We start from the raw sequence: 11,073 nt of genomic DNA on the forward strand, positions 1-11,073 counted from the left end.
CCATTGTTCGCCTCGTCAGCTCGCTTCGGACAACGGTAACATTGCACACCCTTTCCGCCGACCCTGAATCTTGACCTGCCTTTTCCTGATCCCCTGTTAGACGACCTTCCTCTTTGATTTCCACCATGAACAACCAATCCGTGCTCTTCACTTCCACCAAGAAGAGGTTTCTTCCGCATCTCATTCGTTCAATCGCCCTTGTCAAAGAAGAAGGAGAAGAAAAGGTTAGGTCTTTCCTTTTTTTTCCCCTGTACTTCTAGTTCTAGGGTTTTTGTGGTTCTTTCCTTTTCTTTTGAATTTTGATTTCATTCTTTTCTAGGGTTTATGCTTCTATTTTTTTTTCTAGGTTTCTTTTTCTTCTCTTTTATTTTTTTTAGAGGGAAAAGGAGAGAGATTTGAGATTTTGAGTCCAAAACTTATTATTGCATTAATTATGAGCAAAATAACCAGTTTTGGCCTTTCCGATTAGGACATACATGGATTCTAAAAATTAGGATTTTACCAGCTAAAATATTGATTTTACAATCTTGGATTACATAATCTAGGTTTTACCTTAGGCCCTGTTTGTTTCAGATTGTGAGGGCCGATTGTGAACCCCCAACTGATTATTGGCTCAAATTTACATTTAATTTTGAACCAATAATCAGATGAGGTTTATGTTTAACTTATAAAATCGAAGGCCCTATTCATTTGAGATTGTGACAAGCGATTGTAAGCCCTAGATTGATTATTGGACTTAAAAGTATGTTTAAATTTGAGTCCAATAATTGGTTAAGGGGTCACAATCAGTTGTCACAGTCGCAGACGAATAGGGCCTAAGTTTTAGCTTGTAATATTCTAATATCCTAGATTCTTTTCTTTGTGAAATGATAATGCCACCCCTTTTCAACCCCTTCCATATGTAGAGATTGTCACGTAATTTTCATGACGGGGACAAGAAGACTACCATGGATGCATACTTTTTGAAGGTCTTGTTGGTTTTGGATTTTGAGAATTGATTTTGAGTCCAGAATCGATTCTTGGACTCAACATTGCCTTAATTTTGAGCCCAATAACCGGTTTTGGACTTTGGGATTTGTTCGGGGATTTCTGTCATTTGTACGATTAAGACGTGCTTTTTCATTTCGTTTTCATTTTATTTATTTATTGTTAGTTTTTGGAATTTTGTATGTGATGATCAATTTATCAGGGTTTTAGGGGTTTTGTTGTTGCGTTACATTCCATGGGCGAATTGAAATTGAGTTGTAACTGTCTGTTTTCATTGGCGAATTGAAATTGAAATTGAGTTGTAATTTTCTGTGTACTTGTTTAATTATTTGATTCCAATTCTTCTTTAATTTTGATTCCAACAATTGGTTCTGGACTCACAATTGTAATTTTATGTGTTCTTGGGCTGAACTGACTCCAACAATTGGTTTTGGACTCACAATTTTGAGTCCAACTTGTTATAGTAATATGATTTGATTTTTTTTTGCATTATTTTTTCTAGGTTAAATGTTAAGAAGTGATAAGTGTCAAAGATTTTAAATTCTATTTTGGGGTAGTTCTACTTCTCGCAATATTAATTCTTCAGGTAAGCCTTCTCTATCTGCAATCATCTTGAAAAAAATTATATAAATCGAATAATGTTATCATTACTTCGCTATATATATATATATATATATAGAGAGAGAGAGAGAGAGAGAAAACGGTTCCTACACATATGTGTAGAGAGTTCTCTACACACTAGCTTAAAATACGGTGGGGGCCCACATTGTTTGGGTGATCCAAGCCATCCATTTTAAAGGCCCTCACATAGATAGGGTGTCTATAAAAAGTCCCAACCTTATGATTTGTTGAGGTAAAATGGATGTCTTTAAACCTTCACAAATTAGTCCATTTTTTGCCTCCACAGTTCGAATGGTTAGGATGATCCTATGGATCTGATTTTTTGTGGACACCCTATCTATGAGAGGGCCTTAAAAATGAATGGTTTGGATCACCCAAATAATGTGGCCCCCACTGTATGTCTTCCCACTCGGCATCCGTCATCTTCTCCGTCTTCCCATCCTTTCCCTTCAACGCCTGAGCCAAGCGCTGCTGAACTAGGATGTCCTTCACCCTCATCTGCCATAGGGTAAAACTGCCCTTTCCTTCAAATCTGTCGATGTTGAACTGAGTAGAACTTGATTTTACCGCCATCTCAGATTACTCCGCACTTGCGGTGTAGCGCTCCACCTCGAACGAGAATCTTTCCTGGACAATCTTTTTACTCCCAAAAGACCGCTCTAACCACGATCCAACCACAACACCCACTATCACTCTACCTGGCCTCGATGATCGCTCCACCTGAGCTCTGATACCACTTGTTGAGAAAATCCGTCGGGCAATTCGATCCGATCATGTACAAATTAACGAAAAATAAAATAAACCAAGCGACAAGATGAACACCAAGATTTACGTGGTTCGGCCAAGCCTACTCCACGGGCAAGAAACACGATGTTCCACTATAAGAAAAACAAAATTCAAGGATTACAATGGATTAATCTCAAACCCACAAACCCGCAACTCTTTCATTGCTTCTCAAACCCGAGACCGTACACCGAGAGTAACCCAAGAGAATACCCGAGAGAATACCCGAGAAGAAACCCAATCTCTCTCTCTCTCTCTCTCTCTCTCTCTCTCTCTCTCGTTTTTCTCTCTCCCCACGAGAGTAAAAAATCTCTCGTTTATATCACTTAGGTTTTAGAAAAACCTAAAAACATTGCCGTTTTTGCATTCCCATCAAGTGGTGGGAAATTAGGCAACTTTCACAACATCATCTCCTTTGTAAAGGAAAACACTATGAAAACAGGATTCTGTTTAGAGAATAAAAATGGGAGTGATGTGATGGTTAATTTGAACTTTTTCACGATGCATTTAGTGCCTTTATGGAGATTTGAACTCCCTTATTTTGTCTTTCAGTGGATGTGGCTCCGATGAATGATGCCCGTTTTTTTTCACAAAACGGGAATCAGCTATCTTTTATAAAGGTGATTAATCCTCACTATCATTCATAACAGGCTAGGAGGGTATCATTCCAAGCAAGGCTAGGGTGGCATTCAATGGTTCTTGTGCTCCTTGGCATGCCACGAAAGCAGACATGGAAGCAAGGTTTTAAATTTTGGTTTCGGTGTCGGTTTCATCCACCACCGAAACTTAAATGTCTCGGTTTCGGGGTGAAATTTCGGCCGAAATCTTGCAAAAATATGATTATGATTTCGTTTATTCTTTTTTTATTTCGACCGAAATGTCTAAAATTTCGGTGTTAATTTCGGCGATTTCGGTTGAAATTTCTGCTACTTCGGTGGAAATTATAATATTTAAGTAGAAATTTTGTAAAAAAAGTCCAACAAATGAAATTCTAACCGACATTTCGGCAAAATTTCAACGAAATCTTGTAAACAAATGACTTCATGTGAATTTCGTTCGGTTTGTGCCGAAACCGAAATATTTCGGCCGAAATTTAAAACCATGCATGGAAGAGGGGCGGATTTATCGGTTCCCTTTAAATGGGATTTTTTGTATAGTCATGCTAGGGATTCACAACTAAGACGCAACATTAACCCACCAATGATTTTTAACCACCTGTCAGGATTTTGCTTATGGTGAAAACAATGATGATTAGATGTTACTCATTAAGAATTAAATCACATGCTAAAAAAGGAATGTTTTTTGGTGGGAGGATCAATTTCTTATGGAAAATACTTCTAAAACGGATCCAGATAAAGTGGTGAGTAGGACCGATGGATTTACTGAGGGAAATGTTATCAGCACAACCATATTTTAATATTTGCACAATCCCAGCTGTCTTATCTTCTTTGACTCGGTAGAGCTTTTTGGGAAATGTAATAACCATTTGAAAGCTCTATAAATATTTAAAAACAAGATGTCTTGTTGTGAAAAGGAAAAAACTTCGAAAACGGGATTCCGTGTTGAAAATAAAAATGGGATGTACATGACCATTGATTTGACCTTTTTAAGGGGTATTTATTTTTTTGTGGGGATTTGAAATCCCTTCTTTTGTCTTTTAGTCGACGTGGCTCCATTGTTTGATGCCGGTTTTTTTCGCCCAGAACGTAATCCCGTTTTCCTAGCAGTTTATGGTATTTGTGGGGATACACGCTCCTTTTTTTTGGTTGCACACGTTTGACAACGAAGGAAGCGTGGATATTATCAGCATGGGATCCATTTTTCCTAGCAACCCTCATTTCTTGTTATCTTAAGAAAAACATTAATCAATTACACGCTCCTTTTTTACCTTATTCATATAGCGAGTGCTGCTAGCAAAACCGGATTTCTTTTCGAAGATAAATAAACAAAATCCCATGTTGTGACACATGCGCAAAAGACAAATGAGTGAGCATGTATCCCTACAAAATGCAAAAATACACTATGGGATTGATCAAATAACCAGTCAATTCCTTTTATTTTATGTAGGTAGGTTGGGATTGGACCTCCAACCTCAGGGTTGGAGAACATACTCTTCACCATTGAGCTAGAGGCTCAACCCCTCGTCGGTCAATCACCACCAATTTTTTTGTATTTCCTTTGTTTTCTTGTTTCTTTCTTGGAATGGGTCCCACTTGGTTTTTAAGTTGGGTATGTTGTAAATACGTAGTAAAGGCAAGAAAGGGTTTAAAAGAAGAGTCAGAGAACTTGAGAGGCTTTTGAGTGGAGAAGAGAAGAGAGGAAAGATCTAGGGCAAGGAAAGAGGGGTTTCTCTTGGAGCACTAGTAGGGCTTTTGTGGTGGAACAAAAACAACGATTTCTCTTCTTGTTTACTCAAGGTGGTTTTTCTACTCAAGGGTAAGAGGAGAAAATCTAAGGCAAGAACAGGGATTTTTCTCTTGGGTCTCTAGGAAGGCTTTTTGTGATGAAACAAAAGCAACGCGGTTCATCTTGAGGGTGAGAAGAAAGGTTAGAGCAAGGCAAGATGAATTTTCTCTTAGGGGCTCTTGGAGTGCTTTTGTGGTGAAGCAGAAGTAAGGTTCTTCTTTGAGGTATAACCTTCTTCTTTCATTATCCTTCTCCATAGAGTTTTCTTTATTGCAAGAGAAGCATTGTATTTGAGGTTTTTCCAAAGGAGTTTTCCTCATTCTCGGTGTAGAAATTTGATAGTTGCTTCAAAATTGCATAGAAGGTTGGAGAAAAGAGTTTTATCGGTGGATTTTACTGGTGGAGGTAACATTGTATTAATTGTTCTAAATAATGGATATTTTTGTGTTGCCTTGTCCTTGGAGTAGTCCATTGTTGTGATTTCCTTTGTGGTTGTACTTGGCACATATTTTCTCTATCTTGTTGTGCAAGATCTTAGGATATTTCTATGTGTTTGCCGAAGTAGATCGCCAGGTTTTATTAGGGGTGAGCATCGGCGCCCAACAAATTCCATGTTGTCTATATATTCCAAAAGAAATCCCATTTTGGAAGTGTTTTCCTTTATACATCATTTTAAATTTTCATTTTTATTCCATGTAACATATTCATCTTCATTTTATTTATTTCAACAATTGCTACAACCCAGGAAGAAGATGAAAAAAGAGGAAGAAGATGAAAAAAAGAACAATCCTAGTCACAAAAACTATAAATACATTTGCAAAAATCAGGTTGACTCGCAAAAAAATTGGATAGAGAAGAAATATCGGGTCGACTAAGCAAAAAATTGGTCGATTTCAAACAAACATGATTTTTCCCATAGATCCCTTTTTTTTTTTGGCCAGCAGGCGATCTTTTGACTAGTAGGCCTGACTAGCAGGCGATCAAATGTATTTATTTTTGCTTTTTTTGCTGGCTCTGAATTTTCTTTTTCCTTCTTATTCATCTTCTTCCTCTTCTTTCTTGCAGTCAGTTTTTTTTTTTTTTTTTTTTTGCCGGACTAATTCCTATGGATGCCAACAATCACCCGTATCCCCTCGTTCGGCATGCATTGTTGTAAGGTGTCCATGTGGCCAAAAAATGATAAGAAACAAACGTATTTTCAAATGGTTGCCCTTGTTCCGCGTATGAGTTCTTTCCTATCGTTTTTCAATTATTTTACTAAAATTCTACATCTTTCATACTGGTGGCATTGATCCCTGTCTCAATCAAAAACCTCCATAAAAAGTTCACTGTTTTTATAAGAAAACCCATCTGAGCCTAAATGAATTGCCCTTCATGTAATCACTTACCCATACTTTGATCCACCAATCAAATGATCCTAATCGTATAGACCATTGAAAGATCAAGCAAACAATCTGCAATACAGAAAACACCATCAAAACAGAGTGGTGGGTCTGCTTCGATGTGCATATACACTCAATTTCTGTGTATAGTTTATACACAACCATTCTTCCTACTTCAGTGTTTATCAAATTGCAATCTGATGTCAGAGTAAACTCATGCAAACAGAGATACATTTAAAATGTAGATGTTTCTACAACCATTTTGATTTTGGAGAGGTAGATGCAAGGTTACCAGAGCGGGAATCGAAGGCTCCCAGGGAAGAATCCTACTCAAAGTTGCCAGAGCGGGAATCGAAAGCGGGAATCAAAGGCTCCCAGGGAAGAATCCTACTTCCTTGGGTAGATGTCATTTTGGCTAATTCTATCAAATGTTGTACAGAACAAGACACGAAACACCAGCTGCTAATAGTTTCTGTAGGGCAGATAATTTATGAAAAGAAAATTCCTACAGATCTATATTATTTATACATAGCATGTAATACACAGGATGATTAATTGTTTTGCAGAGAAGAAAATTGGGAGATGATTTAGAGGCATGATTAGTTTAGCAGAGAATAAATACCACTTTCATGTGTGTGTTTGTTTATCTTCATCATGCCTCCACTTCTCGGCCAGCAGCTTCGAGATTTTCTTCATCGTCTTCTTCAGCCTCCTCGGCTAGCTTGGTCAGCTCTTCTTGGACCATGAGTTTTATAGCCGATTTTCTAGGTGTAAGATCTGTACGGAAATGGCGAGCTGGAGAAGGTAGAATTTCATCAGAAATGCAGAAGTATCTAAAATCAAAATATAAAATTGGGGTCAATGGGGCGTACCAAGTTGCTTGAGAATGTCGGTGAATGTTGCCTGAGGAATAAGAATGACAAAATACAGAGTCAGGAAAATTAGTTGTCTAAGTAGTTATTTTCTGTATAATAAAGTTTTAAACACCAAGCCTTCTCAAGAACTTCTTTAACATATATCGCACCGTGTTAAAATCGACTTCTTTTAGTATTTCACAGATGGTCTTCCTTAATTCCTTTGCACTAGGACCAGATTCCACTTTCAATTTAGATCTTTCCTTCCCTTTCGTCTCCTTTTTACCTTCATGAAATCCCGAACAATTTCAGATAGCGGTCAGCATAAATGAATAAAAAAACAGACTCGTACCATTTCTAATGTCGCTTGCTCAAATTAAGAAGTGTAGTTAGTTTATGAAACCAAAACAACCACTGATTTGGGCAAATTGAGAAGCTTGAAACCAAACCGAACCACACTTTAAAACAAATAGGGAGACCATTAAGATGAAGGAACAAGTATTACCAGATTTTTCCTTAGGGCTAGCTTTTGTTGCAGTTGAGTATTTTGGAGCTATGTCCTCACTCTTCTTCTTCCGCGAGAAGACCTTTGGGCTTGTATTACTAATGCTATTGGCCTGGGAGTCCTTGGAAGGTGTTTTGGAGGGGCTTTTTGTGGGTATTGCAGCAGGTGCTTTCTTTGGAGTCGTCACTTTCTTGGCATTAGCCTTCCCAGTAGAGCCTTTATTTGATGACTTCTTTGAGCCTTGTTTTCCCTTTTCTGAATCTTTATCGTCCTCATCTTCCAACTCATCTCCATCTTTGTCACTTCCAGAATGCTCGGGCACTTCATCCTCATCTCTATTGGCTACGCCGTTCTCATTTCCTTGATCTTCTCCTTCACCTTCATCTTCTGTTTCCGGAGCAGTGATCTTTTCTTTTGCTTTCGGAGTGTCGTCACTCGTTCTCTGTTTCTGTGGAATATAAAAATAAACGCCATGTGAAACAAACAAGAGAAACAACAATAAAACAAAATAATGTAATGCCATAAAGCAACCATCCACAAAGCTTTGCTCCAATGAAGATAATATGAAAATTATAGTGTCAAGATCAGTAATAATTAAGGGATTCGCTAGCCAATTTCGCGGAAAGCCATTTCGCGGCTGGCTTTGGCATGTGAGAACAGCCATTTCGCGGCTGGCTTTTGAGCAGGGATAGATCTGAGATACCTTAGCTGAGCGCTTTGCAGTTGTGCTTACAGGCTTCTTCGAGGCACTTGTTATGACTGTCCTTTTGCGCTTTCTTTTGTTTGACTGGCAACATAATAGGTAAGTTTAATTTTCAAAAAATAAAATAAAATAGTAGGTATGAATTAAGATAACAGTCCAAGGCTACAAAGTGGTTGCTTTTAGATAACATCTAATTCAAAGAAGATTTACTTAAAGACAAACCTGCTCTTTCTCTGCAAGTAAGACGTCAGTCATAGCATGAGGAGCCTCCATAAAGTCCAATAGCTTTGCCACAAGATCTTCCTACATGTACATCACAAGGCACATAAAGTCAAGGTTTGAAATTTCAGTTTCGGTATCGGTTTTGGCCTTGGCCGAAATCGCAACTTCGGCTGAAATGCCAAAATTTCAGCCGAAAGTCCGTAAAAATAGGAAAAAATATAAAAATCCGGAAAAACTAAAAAAGAAAAAGAAAAAGAGAGGTAAATTTGGCCAAATTTCGACCGATATCCAGGATGGACACCGAACAGGGTACTTTCGGTGTCGAACCAGGCCAAAATCCGATCGACCGAAATTTCAAACCAGGCATAAAGTGACATGATCAGCCTCAGTAGTGTTGCAATGACAAGTTCTTACTAGCCGAAAAGTGTTGTGCCAATAAGTAGCCGTAATGAAATAAACCAACCTTCCTCGCTGTAGTTTTCACAACAGGTATATCAAGCAGATCGCAAAACTCCAACAGTTTTTCTTTGACACATTTATCAAGTTTCTCTTTCATTTTCATTTTTTCCTTTTCCTGTAGTGAAATTAAAAGATAAATTATGAAGCTGAAATATGCAAGTGGACATGCCATTCATCACTGTCATTCCATAAAGCTCAGTATGTCAAATAAACCAGGTAGCAGACACATAAGAATGGACAGAGCATGCTCATTTCCACCACCCCATTAAGGATGTCGAAAAACAACAAGGGCAAATGGAAAGACCAGGTTGCTTCCCTGAGTTTTGAGTTTCTTACCGCATCATGCCATGCAAAGCCAGAGAATTGGAAAATGTTACTTCTGAATTGAATTGCCTGCAATACATATGCATCAATAATCTTTTGTCAAGAAAGCAGAGTTGCATAATATACGAATTTTGGATAAAGATTTATAACAGAAACCAAAAATGAATTTAAAAGCTAAAAAAATTAACAAAATATATCAATTTTCGATAAATAATTATAACAGAAACCAAAAATGAATTTGAAAGCTAAAACAATTAAAATCACATTATTTTTAAAAAGAAAAAAAATCCAAGTCCCCAACCTCATTCAAATGAATGAAATTAGGCTATCAGAGCTACTTCTGTCATCTACGAAAATCAGTACAGTTACAGTAATTATTGCCCAGAGAAGTGGAGGGTCCAATAGCAACTGGGAACATGATGTAAAGCATGTGTATTCCTGGACTATTCAATGGAAATTTGTTTTTTGTTTCGATTTTGTGGTTTAGTGGTTGATATTAGTACCAGTTTGGTAGGTTCAGTAGACTTGCCTAGAATTTGACATTTCTCTAGAGTAAATTAGCAGACCTTGTTGGATAACCTTACCATTGAGTGCCATTCTCTCAATGTTGTCATACGGGTGAAAGATGGGCTCAGCTATCCATGGAGGTTCGCAGATGCGATTGAGGAGATTCACAATTTGCTCAAGGATCAAGACATTAAGGTTCGTCACGTTTGACGATCACCCAACTAGGATGCAGCTCAGCTAGCTCTTTGGAGAATCAACAGAGATGATATTATGAATTGTGATTATCTTCCTCAAGAATTTTTCCAGCTTCCCTGACTATGCTTCTTCTGTTTTGGTTTAGTTAGTTGTCACTTCCCTTTGTTTTAAGACCTCAAACTTCTTGTTCTTATGCTCCACTTAATAAAATTATAATTAAAAAACCGTCGACAAGTTTGATGGAGGATTAGAGCGAAATAATTTCCTTGAATGGGTCAATTCCATCGAAAACTTCTTCAAATGGAAGGATCCTAGTGAGATTGACCAAAACAAATTTGTGGGAACAAAATCTGGGGACACGCTTCCTTCTGGCAAAAGCATATCAAGCAGGAAGAGAACCAAAAAGGGAAGTAATAACTACCTACATGGGACAATTTTGAGGCAAAATTGAAGATCACATTCTTACCAAGGGATTTTGATCAAACCCTTTATGTTAATGGAGGAGCCCAGCCATTGTACATTCCGGGAGAGGAAGTAAAGAAACCACACGCATTCGGCTCCCTCCGAACTACAGATGCATTTTGATCTAATACCAGAGCTCATATGTCCATATCTGATATCATAGTTTACAATAAATTCTAACCTTACTAGCTCCCTGTCCTTTCGGGAAACATTATTTTTGTCCCTTTAAGCCGGGGAGGGTTTTTTAACATCTAGAAGTCCCAGGGAAGGGAAGTACTCTGGCGATCTCCAGGCTAGCAAAAGACAAGCCCATCACTTTGCACATTTCTGGCATGTGCAATTCAAACCGGCTCTTTGTTCTTACTGAGCTAAGGAGTCGTTTTTTTTTTTTTTTGTAAAATTGACTTTTATTATTCAAAGAAGAAAACAACCAGGGGACAAGATGACCCCACGAACATCAGATACAGCCCCGCCGTGGAGCAAAACAGGAGAAAATACAACGCTTTTACAAGTCGTTTACAAACCCCGCTATCACTGGTGCAATGAAAATGGACATGGATTCCCTCAATACACCCTCTCTGGCCAAACGATCCGCCACCTCGTTCGTCGATATCTTCCTATGTTCAATTGACGGAAGAAGTTCACGCACCAGATCCCTTATTT

The 11,073-nt window shown here is 38.1% G+C and overlaps 1 protein-coding gene across 1 annotated transcript; it reads right to left on the reverse strand.

The window, feature by feature from the left end:
* Positions 1-6,317: 6,317 nt before the first annotated feature.
* LOC143851839 (DEK domain-containing chromatin-associated protein 3-like) lies at positions 6,318-9,894 on the reverse strand. Its single transcript, XM_077361334.1, has 9 exons — positions 9,831-9,894; positions 9,259-9,315; positions 8,927-9,037; positions 8,464-8,544; positions 8,242-8,325; positions 7,539-7,986; positions 7,204-7,319; positions 7,052-7,082; positions 6,318-6,974 (listed from the first exon to the last, which is right to left on the reverse strand). The coding sequence occupies exons 1-9, from the start codon at positions 9,858-9,860 to the stop codon at positions 6,832-6,834; spliced, it is 1,101 nt and encodes a 366-aa protein (XP_077217449.1). The 5' UTR covers positions 9,861-9,894; the 3' UTR covers positions 6,318-6,831.
* Positions 9,895-11,073: the final 1,179 nt, after the last annotated feature.

This window comes from Tasmannia lanceolata, unplaced genomic scaffold (genome assembly GCF_043159265.1).
Source record: "Tasmannia lanceolata isolate RefF3 unplaced genomic scaffold, GAP_Taslan_0.1 ptg000018l, whole genome shotgun sequence".
Classification (NCBI taxonomy): Eukaryota; Viridiplantae; Streptophyta; class Magnoliopsida; order Canellales; family Winteraceae; genus Tasmannia; species Tasmannia lanceolata.

Coding starts and splice junctions, on each gene's coding strand:
- LOC143851839 (XM_077361334.1), bottom strand. CDS start 9,860: ATGACAACATTGAGAGAATGGCACTCAATG. Junction 7,320..7,538: donor TAGCCCTAAGGAAAAATCTG/GTAATACTTGTT, acceptor GATTTCATGAAG/GTAAAAAGGAGACGAAAGGG. Junction 7,083..7,203: donor AAGAAGTCGATTTTAACACG/GTGCGATATATG, acceptor CTTATTCCTCAG/GCAACATTCACCGACATTCT.